At 44.6% G+C, this 27,917-nt stretch overlaps 2 protein-coding genes across 2 annotated transcripts in view; one reads left to right on the top strand and one right to left on the bottom strand.

Annotated features, from left to right (window-relative positions):
- Positions 1-27,917, top strand: part of PI4KA (phosphatidylinositol 4-kinase alpha) — a 76,497-nt gene that overhangs the window by 25,765 nt on the left and 22,815 nt on the right. The window contains exons 10-24 of the mRNA XM_060785924.2: positions 454-550; positions 978-1,169; positions 1,363-1,463; positions 1,900-2,029; positions 2,383-2,512; positions 2,812-2,907; positions 3,823-4,006; positions 5,001-5,104; positions 5,450-5,618; positions 8,993-9,043; positions 18,654-18,762; positions 25,461-25,597; positions 26,515-26,648; positions 26,982-27,064; positions 27,751-27,821. Coding sequence (XP_060641907.1) covers positions 454-550; positions 978-1,169; positions 1,363-1,463; positions 1,900-2,029; positions 2,383-2,512; positions 2,812-2,907; positions 3,823-4,006; positions 5,001-5,104; positions 5,450-5,618; positions 8,993-9,043; positions 18,654-18,762; positions 25,461-25,597; positions 26,515-26,648; positions 26,982-27,064; positions 27,751-27,821 — 1,788 coding nt within the window. The remainder of the gene's footprint in view (positions 1-453; positions 551-977; positions 1,170-1,362; positions 1,464-1,899; positions 2,030-2,382; positions 2,513-2,811; positions 2,908-3,822; positions 4,007-5,000; positions 5,105-5,449; positions 5,619-8,992; positions 9,044-18,653; positions 18,763-25,460; positions 25,598-26,514; positions 26,649-26,981; positions 27,065-27,750; positions 27,822-27,917) is intronic.
- On the bottom strand, positions 11,723-17,338 carry SERPIND1 (serpin family D member 1). The gene is made up of 5 exons (XM_060785925.2): positions 17,257-17,338; positions 15,952-16,835; positions 14,467-14,740; positions 13,074-13,218; positions 11,723-12,055 (listed from the first exon to the last, which is right to left on the bottom strand). The coding sequence occupies exons 2-5, from the start codon at positions 16,817-16,819 to the stop codon at positions 11,864-11,866; spliced, it is 1,479 nt and encodes a 492-aa protein (XP_060641908.2). The 5' UTR covers positions 16,820-16,835; positions 17,257-17,338; the 3' UTR covers positions 11,723-11,863.

The following is a 27,917-nucleotide window of genomic DNA, read 5'->3' on the forward strand; positions in this document are numbered from 1 at the left end:
AAACCATTATTCTAAGCTTACATATCTTTCCAATAATAATAAAGTAAAATAATAAATAAATAAAAATAATAAAAATAGTGTAAAATAAGGAAAATGTAATAATAACAGCAATAATAGAGAAAAATAATAAATGTAATAATAATAGAGTAAAATAATGTGAATGTAATAACAACAATAATGGAATAAAATAATAAATGTAATAATAAAAATAATGTAAAATAATAAATGTAGTAATAATAATAAATAGAGTAAAATAATAAATGTTTATTATTAATAATAACAATAACAACAGAGTAAAATGATAAATAACTTTGACTTGAGTATAAGGGGCTTTTTCAGCCTAAAAAAGGGCTGAAAAATTCGACTTATACTCGAATATATATGGTACGTGGATGAATTTTTCAGAATCCCATTGTTAATCAGAATCCCCTTCCTTTTCCATACACCTTTTAGGCAAATCCCCATGCAGAACTTTTCTACAAAATGTTCAGCGACCCTCTGTATGTAGCCCAGTTCAAGATGCTGAGGGACACGCTGTATTACATGAAAGGTGGGTAACTGCGATCGTCAGCTTTCAATTTGTCAGCATTGTGTGGAAATTAAAATGATAATAGGTTTCCCCCATGATGGCATAGACCTATTGAACTGTAAACCAGGGACCATGCTGCATAAAACAACAGACAATGTTTGCTTATGCTTTAAAAGGAAATGCAGGTCCTCACTATCTCTGAATATTGGGAACAATGCTGGTTAGGACAAGCCTAGATAATAATCCCGTACTCTCCAATTTTGATTTGTTCTACAACTGCAGTTTGAATCGATTTAAACTTGCCCAGTTAAAAGTTATGTCCAGACTTTTGGGCAACCTTTTGGTTTCAAAAAGATGCCATTTAATTGCATTTTAAGACTTTCTAGGCTCTCTTTCTCTTCAGAAATGGCTACGGTATCAATTGTGACTCCTTCTCTTTCTTTCCCAGATCTCCCCAACTCGTTTGTGAAGGAAATCCACGATTTTGTCCTGGAGCAGTTCAACAGCAGCCAGGCTGAGCTCCAAAAGCTCCTCCACGATGTGGACCGGTTGCACAATGAACTGAACCCGCTGAAGTTGCGCTGCCAAGCCAATGCTGCCTGTGTGGATCTCATGGTGTGGGCTGTGAAAGATGAACAAGGTATATTTGCTGAGGGCGGTTGCCTCCCACTTCCAATTCATACATAGTTAATTTGACTTGATTTCCTGGAGAGAACAATATAATGGTTTGATTTCATCAATTCTTCCATGATGAAAGGGAACAGAGGAAGTCATCCAGACATATGAATGTGCTTGGTTGTAATACTTTCCAATGTTGTTCGTTTGCTACAAAGGAGCCGAAAACCTGTGCATCAAGCTGTCAGAAAAGCTGCAGTCCAAGACCTCCAGCAAAGTCATCATTGCTCACTTGCCTCTTCTCATCTGCTGCTTGCAGGTTGGTGAAGAAAATTGTTTTGACATTTGTCTCAGTGGGTGCATCTGCACAGTAAAATTAATTCAGTTTGACTCCATTTAAACTGCCATACTCAAAGCTGTGGAACCCTGGGAGTTATAGTTTGGCGAGGCACCAACCCTGTTGAGCAAAGAAGGCTAAAGCTCATCTCTAACTAGAACTCCTCTGATTGTGTAGCATTGAGCTATGGCAGCTTCTGTTTCCACCATTTGTTATTGAGGGAGGTTGGATCAGTCTCCACCTAGATAAAACATCCAGTGATATAGGTGACTGCCTTGCCTATAGTTCTGTATGATCCCTTGTTACACCCAACGAGTATCTCTAGCATTTGCTATCAACAGAAAGAAAGACTTGTGCTTTCTTGTAGAATGCGCTCCTGTTTTTCTGCTTTCATCATGCTGCCCTTTTTTGTCCTCAGGGTCTGGGTCGGTTGTGTGAGAGGTTCCCGGTGGTGGTGCATTCGGTTACACCCTCCTTGAGAGACTTCCTGGTGATCCCTTCGCCGGTCCTGGTGAAACTTTACAAGTACCACAACCAGTACCAAACTGGTATGTCGCTTGTGTTGTTTCCCAGTTTAGTTTAGTCTCTCTTTATTGCAGCATGCTTTGGCAGCCCCAGTCAGCATTATATGAATGAACACTTAAAAATGAATGACTGAGATAGAATGATTGTTCTAAGGTAACCTGGAGAATGCCATGGCGCAGGGAGGATTTGAACCCAGGTTTCACATGTTCTGCTCCAGTGCTTTAAAGTACAGTGCCACTGTCACTGTTTCATATCGCTTAGGATAGCTGTCTCTTTCACAGTTGCCTTTTGGAAATCCTTGTTCTATAGAAGCATCAAAGATCCAGAAAAATGTTATCTCTCTGGATTATCTGTTGCCTCTTTTGGCTTCCCTCAGGAGGAAATGACATCAAGATTAGCATCACCAATGAGCATGCAGAGTCCACTGTCAGCTTGATGTCCGGCAAGAAGACTCAGACCTCCATGTACGAACAACTTCGGGACATTGCGATAGATAACATCTGCAGGTATCCATTTATCTAACTTATGTGGAAATGTATTGTCGAAGGCTTTCATGGCCGGGATCACTGGGTTGTTGTAGGTTTTTCCGGGCTATATGGCCATGTTCTGGAGGCAATTTTTCTCCTGACGTTTCGCTTGCATCTATGGCAAGCATCCTCAGAGGTTGTGAGGTCATTCATACATATAGCCCGGAAAAACCTACAACAACCTTATGTGGAAATGTTTTTCTTAGGGCAAATATTGCCAACTTATGAGCCAGAGGTGCTTTTGTGTCTTGATTGTCTTTTGTTTGCCTTTCTTGCAGATGTTTGAAAGCTGGCCTAATTATAGACCCAGTCATTGTTGAAGCCTTCTTGGCTAGCTTGTCTAACCGCCTCTACATTTCACAAGAGAGTGATAAGTAAGTTACCTGCAGGAAAGGCATTTATTTATCTCTGTTGAGTAAGGATTGATTGGGCTCTTACTGTTGTCTGGAGAGGAGTGAGTAAACTTGGTTAAAAGGTGTCTTATAGATGCATATATGTCTTTGTGAAGACTGATGAAAGTAGTTGCATGCCCCTCATGCCATAAGCAAGATGTTTCCAGGATTTGCATCTCAGACTTGCCTCATTGCTAGACAGTATTTTTCCTCTGTTTCATTTTAAAAAATGTGGCTAAGTGCTTTTTCAGAGGATGCTGATACTGCCGGTTCTTGGATTGTGACTTATAGCAGTTTGTCTGACAAAAATCCACCCTAATCCTTTAAATATAGTTATTTCACAATTCTGTTCTTTCTGGAACATTTGCAACATTGTTGGTCAGATTTTTAAAAAGTTTTATGATGTTTTTATAACAATGTGGTATCCCAAGACCTCATATTTGCTCCATTGGTTTATTTCATAACGTGAGTTTAAAATTTTATTTTAATGCCATTTCAGTAAAAAAATAGTTCTATAACAAAAAAAATGGCATATGTCATAAGGGTAATAAAAGTGATTTTCTTTTTTGGTGAGAAAGGAGGGAGATATCTGAAAGGATGACAGAGATTAGCAAAGTGAGGCCTTCCAGATGTTGGATGGTTGCTTCTTTCTTCACTGTCAGCTGTTCTGATTGAGACCATTGAGAGCTTTAACATCTGTGAGGCCACATTTCCTGTTGTTGTTGTTCTGTTTCTTTATGCCCTGGTTTTTCTCTCCACAAAGGAGACTCAAAGCCGCTCCTACCCCAGTGTAATCATCATATTGTTTCCTCTGTCTGTTCCTGTTGCTCACAGTAGATACATTAAAAATGCACCCGTGGTTTTGCAGATGACACAAATCCTCTTTTGTTGCTTCAGGGAAGCCCACCTCATTCCCGATCACACCATCCGTGCACTGGGACACATTGCCGTGGCCCTAAGGGACACCCCCAAAGTGATGGAGCCCATTCTCCAGATCCTGCAGCAGAAGTTCTGCCAGCCGCCTTCTCCACTGGACGTTCTCATCATTGACCAGCTGGGCTGCTTAGTGATCACAGGAAATGTAAGACAATGACAAATTGCTGAGCAAGAGTCAGAACTAGGTGCAAGAAGGGAAAGATGGGGGCCCTTTGCAATGTTCATATGGGGAGAGTGGGAATTAGTGCGATGCGGTGCTCAGTCCTTGCCTTTCAAGTGTCCTTGGGATAGTTTTCAAATTTTCTGATCCCTTGGATTGTACATTCCTGCGTGGGAGAATGTGGTTGGATTGGACGGCCCTTGTAGTATCCTTCACCTCAAATTCTTCACAGCCAAGTGCTTAAATGTAGTGCTTGGGAAAGTGCCTGTCATACTGGTTGAGACATTCTAGGGCGGGACTGTCAAACTCATTTCCATTGAAGTTCACATCAGCGTTATGATTGCTTTCCAAGGGCCGTTGAATCCATGGATGGAAAAACTGTGAAGACACAGAGAGGGCCAACTATAATTTTCTCACATAGTGGTCGGTGCTCTTTAATTTTTACCCAGTTTGGGTCCCCAGGATGTTATTGAAGGACAGCTTCCATTGCTTTTGATTATCTGCCATGCGGATTGGGGATGGTGGGAACTACAGTCTAACAGCCCTTGTGGTGCCGAAGTTGGGGAAAGGCTAAAGGGCATTTTAAAGCCAGGTACCATATCCTTGTATCGCAATCCAAACCCTACTCTCCTGACTAAACAGAATAAACTGCAGCCTTCCAAAGGATATGTAGCCAAACTCCCATCAGCTCTGGTCATGATGTCTAATGATGAGAAATGCAGGAGGTGGAGGCCATCACCTGGAGGGCCACATGAAATAACATGAAGGGACAGATTTGACTCATGTGTTCTAGGAGTTTCGGTCCAGGAAAACAACTTTTCCAAACTCTGAGTAGAATTGGCTTGAAGGGCGTAATGTCAGTGGGCAGGCATACTTTCCTGCAAGTGGCCCTCATCTCTTCCTAGCTTGTTTTCTTTCTATTGATTTTGATTGTATACTTTTGTATTTGATGCTAATTTGGGCATTTTTCCCTCCCCAGCAATATATTTACCAGGAAGTATGGAATCTGTTTCAGCAGATCAGTGTGAAAGCGAGCTCAATTGTATACTCTGCAACAAAAGACTACAAGGATCACGGATACAGGTGATTTTATTGTTGGTTCTGTTTGAATGTAATGTATTGATTGATTAAAAAAACAACCTTCTTTTCCTGTGACATTTTGTGAGTTTCCCCAAAGGCAGCAGTTGGAGCCTGTGAAGTTCCTGCAGGGGACTTTTATGACTTTCTTATTCTTCTTGCTCCTCTTTGCAGCTTAGTTTTGCTTTAGTAATATTTCTAAATGCTTTCCCTCTGATAGACTTTGCAAGTGATTGTGTCAATGTTCACATTAGAGGAAATTATGATTGGCCTTCTGCTTCATATAAAAATAGGAAATGCCTAAGAATCAGGGGCTGATGCTGATGATTGCCTTTATTTCTGTCTCCTCAGACACTGTTCCTTGGCCGTTATTAATGCCCTGGCCAACATTGCGGCAAATATACAGGATGAGCATCTTGTGGACGAACTGCTGATGAACTTGCTGGAGCTGTTTGTGCAACTTGGGCTCGAAGGGAAGCGAGCCAGTGAGAGAGCAAGTGAAAAAGGCCCAGCATTGAAGGTACAAGAAAAGTAAAGCAGTGGCTCTCACAGAAAGCTATCAAGGCTAAATCCAATCCCATGCACAGTTAAACAAGTGTTGGATAGTGGACGTTGACCATAGATTTGTGTTGGAGGATCTGGACCATGTCTCTTTAACCTCCGGTCCTCCAAGTGTTCGAAACTCCAACTCTCAGAAACCCTAGTCAGCTTGTCCAATGGCCAGAAATTGTAGAATCTGAATTCCAAAACCCCTAGAGGGCAATGTTCCAGAAGAAGATGATTGCATGACTGTATCTGAATAAATGTAGATTGTTGTACATGAAAAAAAAGACGTCCTTTCAAAATGAGCCCTAATTTATATTTTGGAGTAAAAATTAATTTAATACCTAGTCCTTCTTTCTGAGCAATACAGTATGTATTAGCGGTTCTGGAACCAAACGGCAGCATGTACTGTATGTAGGTTTGGTCTGGAGGATACTTTTTTAAGGGGAAGCATAGCTGAAACTGGCATCATAGCTGATTTGCTGGCCAATCAGAGGAGTTAGCACTAGGCTGCATGAATGAATGAGGAGCTGACAAAGGCTAAGGATCTTGGAATCATCATATGTGAGAAAGACCTGCTTGGTGCTATACAAGTGCCACTTTTGCTCAAGCTAGTCGCTAGATACTCAGGCAGCTTAAACAGATCTTTCTATCAGGTGTTAAGTTCATTAAATGGAGCAGGGAGATCTAATTAAAGACCTATCTTTTTCCGGTAGGCTGACCCAGTCAACTCTGAATAATGAGTTTTGAATTTACATTTTCTTACCATTATATGTTGATTTTGTACCCTGTGTTTGGGGTATGTTTTTATAATGATGTGTTTTGATCTATGTATGCATTTTATGTTCATATGCTTTGACTCTGTGCCCTGCCTTGAGCTGTTAGGAGAGGCAGGGAACAAATAAAAGTGGTTGTTGTTGTTGTTGTTGTTGTTGCTCACGCCCGGCAAAATTACTCAAAATAATTTGATCTCTAATGACGGTTCCTACCGTCCCAAAAAGTGGTGATCAGGCCCCTTCGAGGTTTTTCAGAGCTATTTTGCAGACAAGATCTCACTACTTCGCCGGGACCTCCCTTCCACAATTGATACAGTGAGAGAACTTGAGACTCCGTGGCCACTTGCTGGGCCCATCCTCGACCGGTTCATCCCGCTGGACGCAGGGGCTGCCGATAGGCTCATAGCTGCAGCTAGACCGACCACTTGCTCCCTCGATCCATGTCCCTCTTGGTCGGTGAAATCCTGCTTGGAGGGATTACGCGACCCTCTGTTGAAGATTATAAACAGCTCCCTTGAGCAAGGAGTTTTTCCAGAGGGTTTAAAAGAGGCGGTGGTCTCTCCCCTGCTGAAGAAACCAGACTTAGATTGTTCAGTTCCCTCCAGTTACCGCCCGGTTTCGAATTTCTCGTTCCTGGGCAAGGTGATTGAGAGGGCAGCAGCGGAGCAGTTGCAGCAATTCCTAGACGACACAGCCGGACTAGAGCTCTTCCAGCCCGGCTTCCGTGCGGGGCATGGGACAGAGACTGTGCTGGTCTCCATCACGGATCACCTTCGATGCCAGCTTGACCAGGGCGGGTCAGCGCTGCTTGTGTTATTGGATCTCACAGCAGCATTTGACACAGTCGACTACAATCTTTTGACCCACCGCCTTGCTGTTGCTGGAGTCAGGGGGACAGCTTTAAACTGTCTGTCCTCCTTTCTTCACAACCGTGGATAGCGAGTGGAGAGGGGAGGCCTGGTCTCTGAGAGGTCCCCTCTGTCTTGTGGGGTTTCTCAGGGGGCCATTCTCTCTCCTCTGTTGTTTAACATCTATATGCGACCACTTGCTCAGCTGGTTTGAGGTTTTGGGCTTGAGTGTTATCAGTACGCCGATGACACTCAGCTGGTGCTGAAGATGGAAGGCCGACCGGACTCTGTACCCGATTGTTTCCATCAGTGCCTCAAGGCCGTTACTGGATGGTTGCGTGCCAGCAGGTTGAGGGTGAATCCAGCAAAGACTCCCATCCTATGGCTGGGTCGACCAGGCAGTGGGGACATCCAGCTGCCTACCCTGGATGGCGAGGCGCTACGCCCGTCATCATTGGTAAAGAGTCTGGGAGTCCTTTTGGACCCTCTGCTGACGATGGAGGCCCAGGTCTCCGCCGTTAGCAGAACCGCCTTTTTTCATCTGCGGCAGGCTAGACGGCTGGCCCCCTACCTGTCCAGGGACGACCTAGCTACGGTGATCCAGGCCATGGTCATCTCAAGACTGGACTACTGTAACGCCCTCTACATTGGCCTTCCTCTGTCGGTGATCCGGAAGCTCAAATTGGTACAAAATGCAGCTGCTCGGCTTCTTGCGGGAATTCCGATGAGATGCCACATAACACCAATCTTACTACAGCTGCATTGGTTACCAATTGAGCACCGGATCACTTTCAATGTGATGGTACTCACCTTTAAGGCCTTGCATGGTCTGGGGCCGATGTATCTGAGGGACCGCCTCACTCCCTACCAACCCCAGAGATCCCTCCGTTCTGAGGACCAAGATCTATTGGAAGTCCCCAGTGTCAAGACCTTGCGTCTAACAGCAACCAGACGCAGAGCCTTCACAGCAGTGGCACCATCACTCTGGAATACTCTGCCACCTGAAGTCTGTGCCTTGCGGGACTTACCAGCTTTCTGCAGGGCATGTAAGACATACCTGTTTCGACACGCTTTTAATGTTTGATATTGCTGTTTTTAAATTGTTTTAAATTGCTTTTAAATTTTGTTAGATTTTAGCCATTCTTGTAAGCTGCTCCGAGCCCCAGGGGAGTGGCGGCATATAAGTTTAAATAATAAATAAATAAATAATAAATAAAATATTATTAAGCGGCTTCCTATAGTCCCTGTCTGCATTGCCAATCCCAAAATTGGACTAGAAGGAAGTCAAAGTGCCTTTCACAATGCTTAGATGGATTGGGATCCACCTCCTACGTATACTGTCTGTATCCATGATAAGCCTTTGCCCATTTGTGCCACAGATCAACTAGCCTGAAGGACAGTTGTTTCCCACAACAAGATACAAAACCCCTTTAGGGATGGTGTTTCTGTTCTTTTGGGAAGATACCCCTTATCCATGGGCCATTTAAATATTTTTAAGAAGGAAAATGGGCAGACTTTTCTTACTCCAAGGATTACTCACTGTTTCAAAGTGACTTATTACAAAGAAAGCAAACTACAGGGCTCATGACAGTTAAAGTGGGAGCCAAGTGCAATTCTTCAATTCCTCTAATTAGGAAATGCAGGAGTCCAAAGAACCACTGCTAATTTCAATTTTCAAAACAGCACATTTCCCCTAGCTTTTTAAGCATCATTTTTTTCCTCCTTAGGCATCAAGCAGTGCAGGGAACTTGGGCGTCCTGATTCCAGTTATTGCAGTGGTGAGTACTTGAACCAAATTGTTTCCTTTCCTGAAGTAGCCTAAAGCTGACTATTTTGACTGATAGCTGAATGTAGAGGTCCATTGGCTGCGATCAGCCTTTGAATACTTCCACTTCAGAGGTATCATTAATGTCTAGGAGATACTTAAGAGCATGTCCTATTGAGAAAAGCCCATTAGTGTCAGAGTAGCACAAAAGGCCAGGGCAATCAGATAAGGAAAGATTGGGTTGGAAATGGAAAATAATGTATTAGAAAACAATATCCTGTATAATAGCAACAGAACAAAAAGCTTGTTGGGATGATTATAGATCATTTTCCTTTCCGCTTTGAAATAAATATGTCCCATAATTCAAACTCTTCTAGGAGTCCCAGATGGCTGTGAAGTGTCTAATAATATGCTTATTTAAGATCCGTATTCTCCAATTAATCTTGTGTGTAATTTTGTTTAATTCAGACTTGAGCAATTTCTTTTGTGTTTCAAAATACACACTTGACTTCAAGGATTGTTGATTGTTTCTCCAGAGACTCGCTGATCAGCGTTTCTTTTTTCAGCCATTTGGCGCTCTGTAAATACAGTTATGAACCTTCACAAAAGTTAATGGTTACATTAAGAGGTCTGTAAACCAAATATTTGGTTTTCTTGCACAATTGATGGTGATCATGAGCTCCTGGCTACTATTGTATGTGCGGTTCAGCTTTAACTTTTTAGAGGTTGCTTGTAGGGATTGGGATTTGTTTCAGAAACAAATAAAATTCTGCTCACCTGAGGAGTTGCTTCATGTACACAGCATTGCGCTCTCTCTCTCTCTCTCTCTCTCTCTCTCTCTCTATATATATATATATATTATAAGCCTTGGCACTATAAGAGAGTTGCAGCAGTGTAGTAACAGCGAGGTCATGGACCATATCTTAGTTCTTCTGGTGGTGCATGGACCACAGGTTGGGAACCACTGATAGATAGATAGATAGATAGATAGATAGATAGATAGATGATAGATAGAAATAGTTAATCTGTGTGCTTAGCTAGGAATCTTAGTTTTTTGGGGGAAATGCATATTCTGGTATGTGAAGAAGATATTCGCACTTCTTTTGGCATGGAAAAGTTCATCAGCGCATAGATAAAGGGGCAAAGTATACATTTTGAACTTATTTATCCCATTTTGGACTAGATAAATGGCTTTAAACTACTACTTGCTTATAAGTGGCTGGATCCTGTTTGTAAGATGAAGGATTTTCCTTTCCTTTCCTCATAGCTCTTTATACACTTCTTACATAGATGATCCAAAGACACTACAGCATTCTTTGTTATTTGAGGGAACTGTGGATGAAGGATGGAAGGATGGAATTGGCAAAATTCAGGGGTGTCCCTTTAAGTTATGGGTCTGTGGGATCCAAATGGCATTTTCCAATTTTACAGAGACCTTATATGTGTGCACATCCTACTTGCCATCTTTGGGCTATCAAAATATAACCATGTGGAAGTTTCCTTGCCCTCAGTCGAAACACTGTCACATTGAAAGGTATACTTCTAAAATAGGACCCCAAAATAGAGTAGTGAACTAAAGTAGAACACCTCAGCACTAGTGAGAAAGATTGAAGTACACGGGTCTTCTGCATTTGTTGGTGTTAGGGGTGAAGAAGCCCCACAAAAGTGGGAAAGCTGAAAAGAAAGAAAGAAATAACACTAATTTTTAACCCAAGCAAACACTTTTCTGCGAATCTCTAGGTCCTCCAGTGGGACTCTATGGTCAACTTCCACCAGTGTAGATAAGCAGGGGGGTTGGTGGAGGGTTTTTGGAAGCAGTGCGAACTGGGTGCATCTGCACTGTAGGACTAAAGTGTTGATGCACTTGTGTGCCTTGGCTCAGTGCTATGTATTCATAGAGCTGTGGCTTTAACCTTCTATGCCCAAGGGGGCTGGGGCCTCAACAGATTCCAACTCCTAGGACTCCATAACATTAAGCCATGGCAGTTCAAGGGGTGTGAAAGTGCTTTAGCCGCATAGCATTCCATGTGAAACCCCACTATGCCTAGTTGAAAAGAGTCCCAGGTAGCAAGTCATGAGATAGACTCTTCTGTGCTGAAGACCCTGGAGTAATCTGGCTGGACAAAAGTACACTGCATGGACCAAGGGGTCTTTGCAGTGAAAGCCTATCAGTGCCAAGCCAGGTTTAAATTCTAGTTGAATTCACTTTAGCTTATTCCCAGTTAAGTCAACAAAAGATTGCAGCTTTCATTTTGGGTCCACATTCCCCAATGTTGAAGAAGTTGCCTTACATTCTCCTCAGGACAATGTTCACTTCTGATGGTATTCAGTAGTTCAAGTTATCTCCCTAGAGGAAATCTTATGTTTTCGACTAGCCTTCTTTCACTTATGCTTCTCTCGCTAAATTCGTGCAGCACTTTTGGTTTCACTGTTTAAAATGCAATCTAGATTAATTTGCTTAATCGGTATTTTGTGTAAATCCCAGGACATTTTGATAAACGCGAGTAGCGCTCCTCCAATTAAGGTGTTAGTCTCAAAGCAGCCAGTGGGCAAGATTGTGGACAGCAGCCATTTTTACTAATCTAAACCCTGCTCTTGCTAATTGCTTGACTTTCTAAAGATCCGTTGAGCCAATTAGAAGAAGTCTGGAGGTGGCACGAAAACTGTCACCAAGGTACAGGGGTCACCAAAGCAGCAATTACTGTGTTTTTTTATTTGGGTGCAGTTGCATTCCATTCTGTAGCACTCCCTACCAGTATAACATTTAAAATCTGCATAGAAAACTGGTTACATTAAAAAGTAGTGAAGTTGCCCAACTTGAGCGTTTTGCTTCTCAGGCCTTGGTTGGATTGGCAACTCTCCCCATGAAGAGCAGGCAGCTGGTACGGTGCTCATAGATGAGGAACAGAAAAGGGCGGTCGATGATGAAGCGGATTTGAGCTGAAAGGGGCATGAAGCCTGCAGTGGTTACGGATGCCGCCTCCGTGCCTTCTTCATTCACTGTTATAGTCCCTTGATGGCTAAACTGTAAACAATAGCAAGGAATGTTACAGGGCAGAAATAATTAAGCACAAAAACCCTGCATCTTAGATGTTGTGACTGAACAAAGCACTTAGCCTACAAGTTCTGTTGGATCATCTTCAGCTCTATGCTTTGTTCTTGTCTGCCACTGGTGTAAGCTGTGGCAATGTCTCATCTCACAGTAATACAAAGTGGAGTATCCACATTTCACATAGTCTATGGCAGGGGTGTCAGGCTCATGTTCACAGAGGGCCACATTGGCCTTATGGTTACATTCAAAGGGCCATTGAATCCATGAATGGAGGATCTGTGGATACAGAGGGCCAACTATATATATTTTTTACGTATTGGTCAGTGCTCTAGTTTTAATCCAGTTTGAGTCCTCAGATGTCATTGAACAACAACTCCCATCACTTTTGATAATCCACCATGTAAACGGGGATCATGGGAATTGCAACCCAATGTTACTTGTGAATTTGAGTTTGGGGAAAGTTTAAATGGCATTTTAAAGTCAGACATCCTATCCACAAGCCTTATATCTAAATTCAAAGCCCACTCTACTATCTAAACAGAACAGATGTCCCTCTATCCCAATTCCCATCAGCTCTAGTTATGATGCCTGATGATGAGGAATATAGGAATTGTAGTCCAGTATATGAAGGGCCACATGGAAGGCTGGATTCAGCCCATGGGCTTTGAGTTTGACACATGTGACTTATGGAGTTGCTGATGCCTCTCATACAAGGCCTACAAGGGCATAGAAGGCTTTTGGCAAGAGGTGTCTTGGGGTATACTTATGCAAGAGAATTAATGGTGTTTGACACCTCTTCACCTGCCATGGCTTAGTGGTATTGTAGAAATAGTAGTTTTGCATGCCTTCTCTGCCAAAGAGGGCTGGTGCCTCACCAAACATCAACTCCTAGATCCCATCACATGGAACCATGGAGGTTCAAGTGGTGCCAAACTACATTCATTCAGCATTGTAGGGCCATGGCTTTATTTTGCCCCCAAGTTGAAGTTACCTTATTGATGATGATGCTCTCTTCGGATATCCCTGAATAATTGCCATTTGGACTAAAGAGCTCATTTATTCCCAGAGTTTTTAGGTATTCAATCAGGTCATAGCTTTTGGCCAGCTTGAATTTGGGCACCAGGACCTCGCGAGTTCTGTGAAGAGCAAAAGAGTGGAACATACTTTCATTTCCTTGAGTCAGTATCATGTTTTCAGAAGACTTTAATCTGTGTCTACAATAGCAGAGCTTATTGCGTGGTCATTGGCCATCCTGGCTAGGAACTATGGGAGCTGTGGTCCAAGCATTTGGAGGGCATTAGGCTGAGGAAAGCTGGAATGTTGCCTTGCATTTATAATGTTTTATAATCTCTATGTCTTTTGAAATGTGGACATTCTTTGGGTATATTAGTTTGGTTTTATAGTATAATCCTTTGTAACCCTCATGGCATTTTCGGGCTATTCGCAACACCACCTATAACAGTCTATTGCCGCCCTTGAGTGAGTTTCCTTTCAATTCTGAGACCTATCTGAACAAAAAATTGCCTTCTGTATTCCTCCCTTCTCTTTCTAAATTGTAGTACATCAATAAAATGTTAATTTTGTACTGTAACTATAAAACATTTGTTTTCCAAAATTCAAAGAGATTGAAACAGAGGGCCTAGCTGGAACTTTAGTATCTGCATTTGGTAGCAGCCAAAACTTCCACGTTTTCAAAGGCAGCCCTGCCTAGGACTTTACAAGCAATTTAGTCTTCATGTCACTTAGGCTTGTATAACCCTGTTTTTTTTTCTGGAGGCAGTCATGGTGAACATCCAAGCTGAAGCTAAGTAAAAGCACTCAAGCCGTTACCTGGGAATGAACTTGATTATCCAAGGGAAGTGCAACCTTGTCTTATCATAGGTTGTACCTCAGGCAATGAATCAGAATTTATGCAGAACTCTTCTGCATTTCAGGTCAAGGATAGTAAACAGAAAATATTGGATTCCATCAGTGTATTGGTGATATCAAATGCCACATCCCTGGCTGATCTTTCCAAGTGAGTTTATCTCAACGTTAAAGAATACAGAGGAGGCTATTACTCACTAGCCAGAGAGCTTTCCTGTCCTCCTCTCCAGTAGCATTTTTGAACTTTTAGACTAGACCAGGATCTTGAAGCTGTTCTGCATTATCTCTCAATTATCTCATTCTTCATACAGTTCACCAGTTGCAGCCAAATATTTGTGAAAATCTGCTTTGTAACCAAATATTTAAGAAAACTTTAAAGGAGACACTTGGTTGGGACAATCGCATAAAGCAAAATGGCTTGAATGCAATAGTATTGTATATGTTTCTACACAGGTGGCTTAAGCTATGGGCTGAGGTGGGCATTAGGGAAGAAATCAGACCTGTGAGCAACAAATTACCTGTTGGTCATGCTCTTCTGCCACCGCTCCACCACTTGAGGGGTCAGTTGTTTCTCCAATACCTTCATGCTGGCCTGTTTATAGGGCAATACAATCAGCATGCTGATGTTACCCACATAGGGTAGCTGGAGCACGCCACAGTCAAGCTCATTATCCACAGTGGCCAGGAAGTTGCCTTTAGTCTGCATCATGGGCACTTTCACCACCTCTTTTTCATTCAGGCGGAAGCTGTGCTTGTGTGTCATTTCCACTGGAAACTTGTTTTCCCATGTTCCTGTTGACAAAATTTTTAAAAAACCTGAAGGCATTCCTCATGTATCCTGTGCCACATCTTAACATGCAATGCAGCTTGTGGTCTAAAGATCTGGAAGCCATATTACCATGACCTTGGCAGTTTCCGAGAAGGTTAGCCAGTTGCTGTCTTTTTTAGCGTTGTTGCCCAACAATACAGCTGAACACAGGAGAAACTGGATTTCGTTGCCAGATGTGGTTCCAGTCTTGATGTCTCACGACATTATTGAACATCATCTGGCAGAAAGTTACACCATTATCTGGCTGGGGCTTCTGTGGGGGGAAATACACCACTATCCAGAGACCCACATGTGGAAATCAATAGTTGAACGTGCAGAAAAACTAATAGATCATGCTTGAAATAAAATATTTGGTCAATGCTAACACACTTTTGGTTGCCATCAACAAGCCTGAAGAGTTGTTCAACCATTTGTAGTATAAACTAGCAAACTTCATGGTGTATTAATTTGGCATCAACAAATATGGTGCTGGCCACCCATATAGATGGCATGTAAGGGGTTAAAAAAATGCATGCTAGGCAAGTGTGTTGTCCACCACCACAATGGCTGTATGCAACCTTCCACTTCAAGGATAGTGATTTTCTAAGTAGGGGTGGGGAGCATTTTATTGAGTCTAGGTTTTTTTAGCACACTGGCCTAATGTGATCTTCCTGGTCCTATCTTGAAAAGAACAGTTATCCTTAGGATTTTATATGTCTCTAAGTTTTGCTGTACAATCCCACTGGCTAAATCCAAGAGAATCCTGGCATTTGTGATTGAACAAAATGTGTAGAATTCCTGGTCAGGGAGCCCTAGTACCAAACTGCAAAATACTTAGGATATCAAAGCGCAATAATTGTGCAGTATGGAAGAGACTCAATAGCAGGACCACCTGCCCTTCCTGTGACTTTAAGACTTATTGAAGTCCTTTGGCCATACCATGTCCCTACAAGGAAAAAGTCCTGCTCAGTTCTAGTGCCTCATTTGTCAAATTATCCTTCTTCAAAAAAATAGTAGTGACTTGATGTTTTGGACAGTGCCCCCCCCCTTTTTTTAAAAAAAAAAATCTTGGTCCAAGTACTTGAGGTTGGTAGGAGCTGAAATCTAAAACATCTGGAGGGCACCAGGATAAGTTGTCCTATGTTATACATTTTTAAATTTCTATAATTTTTCACAGGGACATTATGTTTTTTACCTTTAAAGTAGACACAGTTGAGAATCATCATCAGAGTGGCAGGGTCTACTTGCACGAGGGCTTCCTTTATTAATCCTTTGGTAAGCTTCAGGATACGTGCATTAGCTTTTGTGATAAAGGCTGGATCTGAGAAGTCACCCAGCTGAGCCTCAGCAAAATAATATCTTTTCATGTTATTTTCGAACTCACTCAGGATTGGAAATTGCCTTTGAACATAAAGGTCATTGACTGACCTGAGTGTGTAGCCAAAATTCCTCCTGAAGAGCCGGTGAATAAGCTTATGGAAGAGGTTGTGAACGGTCATCAGGTCGTACTTGGAGCTGGCGTTCACAAAATCTCTGAAGCCCAGCGAATCCAAGACTTCCTCCCGCGTCTCCCCTCTCAGTCCCAATGAAATCATTGCCATGGCTGTGGAAATGCCCACAGGAGCCAGGAGGATGTTATCGGTGGCATTGGCTTTCTCCTTCAGGCTCCGATAAAGATTGAAGGCAAAGTTTGCATTGAGGATATTAAGACGCTGAATTCTGGTTTTCCCTTGGAAAAGTTCCAGAATATTCCCTTGCTTGAATTCAGAAACGGTATCTGGAGTGGCATCGATGATGTCAAAATAGTCGTCGTCTTCACTGAATATTTGATCAAGGTCAAGATAGTCTTCCTCCTCCTCTTCTTCAATGCTCAAGTCGTTGGTCACAGTGTTCTCTTTATGAAACTCAGGTGAGAGCTTCAGAGTTCCATTGCTGTGGAGCCCACGCGGGCCAATAGACTGTGCTTCACCAAGTTGTTTGAAGTGCTCTTGGAAGTCCTTGATTCCACACGATGCAAACGTGACCGTGAGAGAGAAGATAGCTGAGCACACCAACAGGTTCATTTTGATCAGCCAGAAACTAGAAGGCACAAAACATCGCAGTTAGACACTTGACTTACTTAACCAACATTAGTTGATACATTGAGGAGATTAGGTGTTGGACTCCAGGCTCTAGGACTGAATCCAATCTACCTAAAATGACTAAATACATACAGAACTAAATATATACAATGAACTCCAAAATATTTTTGAAATTCAGTCTTGAACTCTGCAGCTTATCCTGTTCATGCAATGCAGACCCATTCTGATCCTAACACGATAATAACTCTCTGATTCTCTGTTGCAACAGCATTGTTATTAATACGCCACAGGTACATTAAGTCACTTCCTTTGTACTGTGACGTTTCATTGTTCATCTTTCTTTTGTTTTTTGTGGCCAATGGGAAATTCAACCCCCTTCAGTCCAGAAAGCAAGTCCATCTCTCAAAGACCTTCCTTACCTCTTGTATCTCCAAATGGAATGCTTGCAAGAGCACTGCAAATAAGGGGAATGACAATGTGAACTTTGGTGTATGGGTAGGCACTAAAGTAAATAGACTGTAAATCAATCACTGGGAAGCTTATCTTGTCAGCTGAAATCCCTGAAGTTGGTTTGCTGCCTTTTTTTCTAGTTGACATTCTGTTCTGGTGTCTATCCATCCACCACCTCTAGACACACATGAGTTTCTCTCTTGTAAGATCAGAGGCAAAACTTGCTTTGCGAACCCCTAAAGCAGGGGTCCTCAAACTATTTCAACAGAGGGCCACATCACAGTCCCTCAAACTGTTGGAGGGCCGGATTATAATTTGAAAAAAACATGAATGAATTCCTATGCACACTGCACATATCTTATTTGTAGTGCAAAAAACATTTAAAAACAATACAATAATTAAAATGAAGAACAATTTTAACAAACATAAACTTATTCGTATTTCAGTGGGAAGTGTGGGCCTGCTTTTGGCTGATGAGATAGAATTGTTGTTGTTGTTGTGCTTTCAAGCCGTTTCATGACTTAGGTTGACCCTGAGCGAGGGCAGGGTAAATGACCTTGGAGGGCCGCATCCGGCCCCCGGGCCTTAGTTTGAGGACCCCTGCCCTAAAGCATCAACATGTTTTCCTCTATAGGTGAAAATGTATGTCAGGAGGGTTAAAATGTAAGAGGATAAACTGGTGAGAATGAAAGGGTTAAATAACCTCCCCCTGGGGTTCCTCTGTAGAAATTCCCCCAAAGGCTTTCAAATAGGACTGTCACTTTGATGGCTCTGCCAAGAAAGCAAAGAAAGTGCTCAAACTGGAAGTTGCTTGAACTCCTTCCATTTTGGAAAAAAATATCTTAGGGTAAATAGTCAGGGGAGGGGCAAGTACTGTGAGATTTCAAAAGCAAATCGTGGTCCCTATAGACTTTTAGGAGAGAGGATTCCCCCATATGTTTGCCAGAAAAACCGCCATCCAGCAAGCCTCAGTGATTATGAAAACAGCTGCATGCAGCCAGAGATTTGCACTTTGTCCCCTCCTGCTTTGAAATCTATATGGTCAGACTGCCATATCCACAGATTTTAAGATTCACAGCTTGAATATATATATATATATATATATATATATATATATATATATATATCTATCCAACAATTAAATTTTGATTTTGCCACTTTATATATGCAGCAATGTTTTGCAATACCCCTGTGTATAATGGGACTTGAGCATCCACAGGTTTTGGTATCCACTGGAGTTCTGGAACCAAGCCAAGATTAGAAGCACATGGATATCAACATCTTGTTCCACTTCTGCTGGTAGTAAACTACTCAGTGGACACTTAAGTAATTTCTTCTTTTGCTTGGCTTCTGTCTTCTTTGTCAGCTAACGAGACGCTTGCCGCCCATCAAGGAAGCGAAGCCCCGGTTGCAGAAGCTCTTCCGCGACTTCTGGCTGTATTCGGTGCTCATGGGATTTGCTGTGGAAGGCTCAGGTAGTCCAGAGACTATGATTTTTCTATGTTTTTCTTAAACCCTTCCCAGTGAAGCAAGCAGAAAAATGTGCCAGTGTGTTACTGTTATCATGTTTGCATTACATTTGGAATCAACTCTTAGCTGGAAATACAGGAGCAGTTTAATTTCAAAAGAGCTCCAGTTTCAGAAGGAGAAGATAGCTTATACCAGTAGGTCACTCCAAAATTGCAAGTTAACTTAACCTACTTGGATATATTAGAACGATTTCCTGTCGTAGTCACTGTGAATCATACATTTGGTATCTCTGCGCCTGCGCAGTGCAACTTACGGAACCTTCTAGAAAGTAAAAAGGAACATTTTAGCCCTCTGCTAGGCCCGCCCCCCCTCCTCCCGAGTATATATAGCCTGAGGGCGGGACTAGCCGTCAGTTCTCTTAATCCGCTCGTGTGCTCAGCAGCTTGGAGAACCTTCTGACAACTTCGATCTTTCTCATTGATTACGATTATATTGGTTTTGAATTTGGACTGACTTCTGACGATCCCTCTGCTGTACCCTCTTGCTTTGGTCTCTTCGGCGAACTGATTCTGAGGTACTTTGACTGGACTGGCCTGACTACTCTTTTCGATTGATCCCTGCTGGTATGGCGACCACTTCATTTAAGAAGTGCTCCAAGTGTCCCAATATTCTACCGGACACTGATGGGCATACCCTGTGCCTTACGTGCCTGGGAGAGGCCCACCTGACCCAGTCCTGTTCCATCTGCCTCTCGTTCACCCCTCAAACGAGGAAGAACAGGGTCTCTAGACTCCGTGCGGCACTCTATGAAAGGGCCCTTCTACCAGCCACTGCCTCAGGGCAACCCACGGAGAGCCCAAACTTACCTTTTCTGCAAACCTCTTCGGGCCTCACCAAGAAGAAGGTTAAAAAGCCCAAAAATAAAGGGGCTCAAGATGGCGGCCAGGCCTCCGTTCAGGAGAAGACAACCGAAAAAAGGGCGGGAAGATTCCTGGACGCCCGCCAAAACGCCACTTCCCAAGCTATGCCGGGCGCCCAGCGAGAAGAGGTGCTCCCTCTGCAGGCTGTTGGCGCTGTTGCTGCAGGCCCGTCGACATTGACCCCGATGCCTGCTGCTCCCATGCTGGAGCCGATTGGCCTCACCCCGCCTCCTGTGGCCTTTCCTCTCTTCTCGCCCCCGCCCCTGAGTAGGGCTCGAGATTCGCCGATGCGGGCGGCCGGGACCGATGCCGCCTCGACGTCGGCGCTTGCTGAGATGCCTGCCCTCACGCAGGGAGGAGGGCTCCAAGAGGCTGACTCCGCCCCCTTGCTGACACAGACCAATGACGACACCGGGGGCGGCGCCGAGATCGAGCCTCCAACCCAGGAAGCATACTGTGGAGCAGGAGAGCTCGCCGCTGTCGGGGACGCCTCAGCTTCGGTACCGGCTCCCCCCTCCCTTCAATGGCCTCAGCCTCCATTGCGCCGAGGCAGCAGGAGGCCGAGGCGCTCGAGATCGCCCTCTCGGCGGAGTGGGAGGTCGCGCCGCCATCACCGCAGGTCAACATCCAGGCGCGGCCGCTCCTCCTCGACCTCTTCATCCTCCTCCTCCTCCTCCTCATTGGGATACTCCCGACGAAGCAGAAGGTCCAGATCCTCTAGACCCTCGAGATGGCACCGCCCTCCTGTGGGCCCTCCACCTTGCCCTGGTTTCTCACAAATGGGCCCCTCAGGCCAAATGATCTTTGTGCAGGCTCCCTTGCCTGTGTTACCGATGCCTCCTTTACCAGCTCCTCCTTCTGAGATAGTTCCAGCTGCCTCTAATACTGCTTTATCAGCATCCATTGGGAGGCCCCCTACGTCAACCCAGTGTGTTCCAGGAAGGGCTGACTTGTGCGGTTCTGATGTTGTGCTGAACAATAGGCCCTCTACGTCAACCCAGTGTGTTCCAGGAAGGGCTGACTTGTGCGGTTCTGATGTTGTGCTGAACAATACCGACTTGGACTTGTGTAGCACTACTATTGTGTCGAACGCACCCCAGCACCAAGTTGCAGTGCCTACCGGCGATCATGACAGCAGGCCTTCTGACACCTCTGATGTTATGACTGCATCTCAGACTCTTTTGCGAGGTGATTCTACTCCTGGGGGTCCTGGAAACTCCGGGCGCGGGGCGGGGGAACTAGATAGTTCTGATTCAGAACAAGAACCCCCTGATGCTCAACAACGGGAAGACAATACGGCCTCCTTTATCCATCCAGCCGAGGTCAATAAATTTGCTGCACTGATTGACAGGATGATAAAGGCCCTTAACATCCCTGCCCCTAAACCTCCCGAGCATGTGGAGGACCCCATGTTCCCCTCCGATGAGCAGGTAGTGACCCCCTCCTCACCTTTACCAGTACTCCCATACCTCCTTAAATTGGCCAAAGTAGCAGACTCCTCTCCTGCCTTTGTTCTGGCGATTCCTAGGCGGTTAGACTCACTTTATAAGATTGATGTGTCATCCGCCAAATGGGTCATGGCCCCACCGAAGCCCAACACGGTGGTAGCCGAAGTAGCAAAGACGAAGCGTCCTAAGAACTCCCTCACCATGCCCCCCAATATGGATGGTAAAAAAATTGACACTTTGGGGAAGAAGGCCCATTTCTCTGCAGGGCTGTTCACCAGGATGGCACATTATGCCACGTATGCAAGTGGATATCAAACCTTCCTATGGGGGAAAATATTGCCATACATCGAGTTATTGCCAGCGGACCAACAACGATTTCCTAGAGCGTTGCAGGCCGAGGCCCTTGCACTGTCAAAGATGCAGAAAGATTTCGCCAAGCACCTTGCTGAGGCTGCTGGCAATCTCTTCTCTACCGCTACCTCATTGAGGAGACATGCATGGCTACGCGCGTCCAATTTATCGGAGGAAAGGAAGGCCCTCGCAGAGGACCTTCCTTTCCACGAGGACGGCCTTTTCAATCCACAGACGGATGACAGGCTTAAGCAAAAACAGGACGTAAGGCAGGCAGCGGGAAAATTTGGGTACTCGTGGCAGCCCTACCCCCAACAGCGTCAAAAATGGAGTCTGCCAACCACTTCCTTCCGTAGGAATTATGGGAACTCCAATGGGGGTCCCTTCCGGAACAGAAATACTAATCCTTCCAGGTTTCAGGGTGGGAGAAGGGCTCCCTACTTTTCCAGACCCCGTAACCAACCTTTTGGGAACAGATCAAAGAATCAACCTGGGCCCAAGAAGCGTCTTTGACGCGCATGGTCATGGGAACCCGGTGAGGCACATGATGCCCTTTTGCCTGTTGCAAATAATTCAGCCCCCGTTTTACAGACCTGTTCGTCTGTAGGTTTGCCCCAGTTTGAGAATAGGCTCTCGTTTTTCTACCAGGCTTGGTCTACCATAACTACGGATAAATGGGTGTTATCCATTACCTCCGAGGGTTATAATATTGAGTTCTTTGACCAGCCCAGAGTGGGCCACATCAAATGTACTGTGCCTTCGGACCCCTTGTTGGATGAAATTGGAATGTTACTGAATAAAGGAGCAATTGCTCCATTGGACCCTTCCATGTTTCCTTATTGTTTTTTCTCCCGTTATTTCCTGGTTTCCAAACGAGGAGGAGGGCTACGCCCCATCCTCGATCTTAGACATCTGAACGAACACATCCGACCTAAGAAGTTCAGGATGATCACTCTTGCCTCCATACTACCATTACTATTTAAGGGTGCGTGGTTCGCCACCATCGACTTAAAGGACGCGTACTTCCATTTGTCTATTGCGCACCACCACCGCAGGTTTCTCGCCTTTATGGTAGGGAGTCAGGCTTATTGTTTTAACGTCCTCCCTTTCGGGCTGTCTACAGCTCCCCGGGTCTTTACAAAATGCATGTCGGTGGTGGCCGCCTATTTACACACCAGGGGAGTTCCGGTTTACCCGTATATTGATGACTGGCTTATCGTTTCGAGGTCGCGGGACCAGCTCCAAACTCAAATCTCTTATGTTCTGTCCCTTCTCCAGCTTCTCGGCATCGTTGTCAACATCGACAAGTCGTCACTGTCCCCCTCTCAACGGATCGAGTTCATCGGTGCCACGTTGGACTCCGTCGTTCAGAGAGCTTTTCTCCCGGCAGACCGCTTTGCCAAACTGAGAGAGCTGGTGATACAGGTCATGCACACGCCTTCTGTTACAGCCAGGCAGGTGCAGGTCCTGCTGGGACACATGGCTTCTACCACGGCTGTTACACCTTATGCCAGACTGCGTATGCGACCCCTCCAGTCATGGTTCGTGTCGACGTTCAACCCCATCATGGACAACCCTTCTATTCGGCTCACGTTGCCCGCCAGTGTTCGCCGGTCCCTCTGTTTTTGGAGGGACCCACTGTGGGTGTGTGCGGGACTTCCTTTTCACCCTCCTCCTCCTACCTGTGTTGTCACCATGGATTCCTCCCTTATGGGTTGGGGGGCACATTCCCAGGGCCTCATCGCTCAAGGCGTTTGGGTAGGAGAAGAAAACACTACACATAAACGTTCTCGAACTCATAGCAGTGCAAAGAGCACTAATGTCATTCGAGAGAATCGTCACGGGCCAGGTAGTGCAAGTACTCACCGACAACACCACGGTGATGTACTACCTGAACAAGCAGAGAGGCACACACTCCCGATCCCTGTTGAACTTGACCATCCAAATTTGGGATTGGTGCCTGGCCCGGGACATTCACCTCCTAGTAACACACCTTCCAGGGGAGCAGAATTTGCTGGCAGACGCACTCAGCAGGAGTCCACTGACCCACCACTAGTGGTCTCTCAACAGGTGGGAGGTCATGAGACTATTTCGAGCGTGGGGCACCCCGGAGGTGGACTTGTTCGCGACTCACACCAATGCGAAGTGCGCTCTATTTTGCGCCCGGACCCACGCCTCGGCCAACACAGGGTGTCTGGGAGATGCCTTTCTCCAGGACTGGTCGATTCACAGCTCGTACGCGTTTCCTCCCTTCCTCCTGCTGCTGCAGGTGGTTGCAAAGATACAACGGGAAGGCGCTCGGTGCATTTTGGTAACACCTTGGTGGCCCCGTCAGCCATGGTTCTCCCCTCTGCTCCAGCTAGCGAGGGGAGTGTTCTTCCGTCTGCCGAACAGAGTGGATCTCCTGACATCACAAGACGACAGGGTGCTGTACCCGGAGGTCCACAAGTTGAAGCTTACGGTGTGGAAGATAGGACCCATTCTCTAATCCCTTTTGAGACATTGTCTGCTCCAGTGTTGGCAATTATCGAGGCTGCACACAGGGCCTCTACAAAACACTCTTATTTGTATAAGTGGTCTAGGTTTAGTTCCTTCGCCCATTCTAGGGGTTTCGATCCAGTTACTGTTTTGACGTCTGTTGTGTTGGATTTTTTAGTATCTTTAGCAGATTTGGGCTTATCCCTTTCATCTTTAAAATGTTACTTAGCTGCCATTTCATGGTTCCGACGTAAGTCAGGATTACCCTCTTGCTTCACTGACCCCTTAGTTAAAACATTTTTGAGGGGTTTCGCTAACATTAGGCCTCCAGTGACTCCAATTGTCCCATCGTGGAGCTTGGAGGCTGTGTTATCCTGTCTCGTTAAACCACCATTCGAGCCTCTGGCCAGAGTTGACTTCTCCTTTTTATCCTGGAAGACTGCCTTCCTTGTGGCAATAACGTCCGCTAGACGTTCAAGTGAACTTTGTGCCCTTTGGGTGGATCCCCCTTATCTCAAATTTCATAGAGATAGAGCAGTTCTGCGGACGGATGTGGCTTTTCTACCAAAAGTCGCGACACGGTTTCACATGTCCCAAGAGCTAGTTCTGCCAGGGTTCTTTCAGAACCCCAAAACACCCGGAAAGCGCTCTCTGCATTTACTTGATGTGCGCAGGGCATTCGCCTTTTATGTTGAGAGGACGGCACCTGTTAGGAAAACACCGAAATTGTTTATAAAATATCGCAAGGATGAGCTGGGTCTCCCAGTGTCATCACAAAGGTTTTCATCCTGGATAGTTTCGATTATTCGTTTATGTTATCGTTTGTTGGGTAAGGAGTTACCAGTGCAAGTCAGGGGACACTCTACGAGGTCAATGGCTACATCTACAGCCTTCCTAAAGGGCGTACCGTTGGAGACTATTTGTCGGGCAGCTGTTTGGGCATCCCCTTTGACGTTTGTATCTCACTACAAGGTGGATACACTTGCTGATAAGGAGCTGGAGTTTGGTAGAGCGGTTCTCTCTTCGGCAGTGGCATGATCCCGCCAGCCGGAGTGGATTGCTCGCTAATCTACCAAATGTATGATTCACAGTGACTATGACAGGAAATTATAAGTTGCTTACCTGTAACTGTAGTTTCCTGAGTAGTCACCTGTGAATTCATACAAACCTGCCCTTCCTCCCCTCGAGTATCATGCCATGCCGTCTGGCTGTTTTTTGTGGCTAAGAGAACTGACGGCTAGTCCCGCCCTCAGGCTATATATACTCGGGAGGAGGGGGGGCGGGCCTAGCAGAGGGCTAAAATGTTCCTTTTTACTTTCTAGAAGGTTCCGTAAGTTGCACTGCGCAGGCGCAGAGATACAAAATGTATGAATTCACAGGTGACTACTCAGGAAACTACAGTTACAGGTAAGCAACTTATAAATCATGTTAGTTCTTGCTATTCTGTAAGCATTTGGTTATGTTACCCAGGTATAAAGGTGATACTTCTCCTTCCTTTCCCCGTAGGTCTTTGGCCAGAAGAATGGTATGAGGGTGTCTGTGAGATTGCAACCAAGTCACCCCTCCTGACGTTTCCTAGCAAAGAGCCTCTTCGCTCTGTTCTTCAGTACAACTCCGCCATGAAGAATGACACCGTCACAGCTGTATGTTGATCTTTCTCCTTCATGCCTGTCCTTTGACAGTCAGAAATGTATGGGGTGTATGTTGATAAATGCGGCTAAACTGGAAAAGGAGTGGGTCACACAAGGTTTAGTAGAACAAAGCCATTTTCGAAAGAGAGCTTTTACTGAGCCATGAACCAAAATTGAGGTGATGCCAGCTGGTAGAGGGGATCTGTCAGAGGAGTTAAACCATCTTATACTTGCCAGGTCTCCATTCAGCTCTACCCTTTGGGCATCCTGCCTGCAATTCTCTCTCTTTTGAAGCATTGGAAACCCTCCCATTACCATTACAAGACAAACAAATTTGGCTATCTATGTTAGCCTCTTAATACAGTTGTTCCCCAAGGATTTCTGTGGACCAAGAGAAAGAATTATGATGATTTTATTGTTGCAATCCCCCCCCCCACCCCCCGGCACTCTTTTTATACTTGCCTATCTTCCTATTCAAAGTTGCCGTATTGGGGTGACTTGTTCTGATACCTCTGTGGGATTTCAGAACTCGGCAGTATTCATCCTTGATGGTTGCCTTCCTTAATGGAGTGGGCAGATCATGACTACATATACTTTTTTATTAAGTGGGGGGGGGGGGGGGGATTTAGAGGTATGTGGACTTTCCAAGCAGGGTTTTTCTTGGCATGCTTCAACCCCACTGTGCTGAACTTGAACTGCCTGCACATTTTTGTGCCCTGCGACTTAGAAGGCAAACTCGTGTTGTTTGTTTCCCTCCAGGAGGCATGGCAAACTAGTTGAGGAGATTTTCATTTGTCTTGTGTGTTTCTCTTGCTTGGCTTCCTTTGTGCACAAAAACAACCAACTTTAACATCTTTCAACCAGGAGCAACCTTGTCCATGGGCAAGATTTCCTGATACTAAATGAGTTTCTTTTTGTTTTGCCTCCAGGCTGAACTGAGCGAGTTAAGAAGCACCATCATAAATCTTTTGGATCCGCCTCCAGAGGTGTCAGCCTTGATCAATAAGCTGGACTTTGCCATGTCTACATACCTGCTCTCTGTGTACCGTCTGGAGTGCATGAGGTAAATATCAAAAGCCTGCTTCATTGCTGTAATTTTAATGATGTGATTGCATAGGCAGTACCAGGGGTCTGAGTGTTGGACGTAGGATTCCGAGAAGCCAGGATTTGGATTCCACTCAGCCACAGAATCCCACTGGGTGACCTTGGGCAATTCGCACTCTCTCAGCCTCAGAGGAAGGCAACAAATCTCTGAACAAATCTAAGAACATTGGGTATACAGTAGAGTATAAATATTTTTTGACAAATAAAAGATTCCTTCTGAAAACAGACTAAAAAAAAAAAGAATGCTACTTTCTTTTTAAAAATGGGTTAACACATATTATTTCACTCCTAGGGTATTGCGTTCAACGGACCCAGATCGCTTCCAAGTGATGTTTTGCTACTTTGAAGATAAAGCTATTCAAAAAGATAAATCAGGTAAGAACATATAAGGGGGAAGAAACAACACTAGATAAAGATGACCGGTCTGCCTTTAGCAAAATGAGCGAGTTTGTACTTATTTTCTTTCTTCACATTTTGTGCAGTTGGATTACAGTAGGGATGGGGAACACCCCTTTTTACTGGACAGTATCTTCCACCATTTGTTGCTGTTAGCTATACTGGATGGGGCTGATGAGATTTGCATCCCAACAACTCGTGGATGGCCACACTTTTCTGACCACTTCATGGGAGCCATTGGCCCTGGCGAAGAATAAAGCCAAAGAAAACTAAGCTTAGTTTTAAGAGATGCCAGCCAACTGGAGATAGAATAAAACAGGCTTATGAAGTGTCTGCATTTTGGTGGGCATCTATTTTCCAATCAGAGTTCCAGAGGCCACAAGTATATTTGATACATATAACCTATAAATAATCACTTCTTACACATGCAGTTGTTTCGGCTCAATAAGAAGAGCTGTGTAGCACCTGAACTACCAGTATGTATAAAATACACACATTCATATACATGGGCATTCTTGTGTTAATGGGTACTGTTTCTTGTCTCCCAAATTATTCTTTGTTTTTGTTTTTTCCTGCTGGGGGAAATAATTATCTAAAAGCAAATAGAATGCGTTGTGCCATGTTTCAATTTTTCTTCTTCGGTGCTCAGCATTTCCTTCTTTCAGGCATGATGCAGTGCGTAATCTCTGTGGCGGACAAGGTGTTTGAAGCTTTCCTCAGCATGATGGCTGACAAAGTAAGTGGCCTCATGGCGAAAATGCAAATGTACAGTGGCCTGCGACTTTGGCTGGCTTTAACCTAGAGAGTGTGTGCAGATTCGATTTTCGTTGTA

Source organism: Anolis sagrei, chromosome X (assembly GCF_037176765.1).
Source record: "Anolis sagrei isolate rAnoSag1 chromosome X, rAnoSag1.mat, whole genome shotgun sequence".
Taxonomy (NCBI): Eukaryota; Metazoa; Chordata; class Lepidosauria; order Squamata; family Dactyloidae; genus Anolis; species Anolis sagrei.

Excerpts from the sequence above, each read along its gene's own strand:
- SERPIND1 (XM_060785925.2), bottom strand. The coding sequence starts at position 16,819 with ATGAACCTGTTGGTGTGCTCAGCTATCTTCTCTCTCACGGTCACGTTT. Across the intron at positions 13,219-14,466 it reads CAGAAGAGCATGACCAACAG|AACTCGCGAGGTCCTGGTGC; the intron begins GTAATTTGTTGC and ends TGCTCTTCACAG. Across the intron at positions 12,056-13,073 it reads AGAGCATCATCATCAATAAG|TTTAGCCATCAAGGGACTAT; the intron begins GTAACTTCAACT and ends TATTGTTTACAG.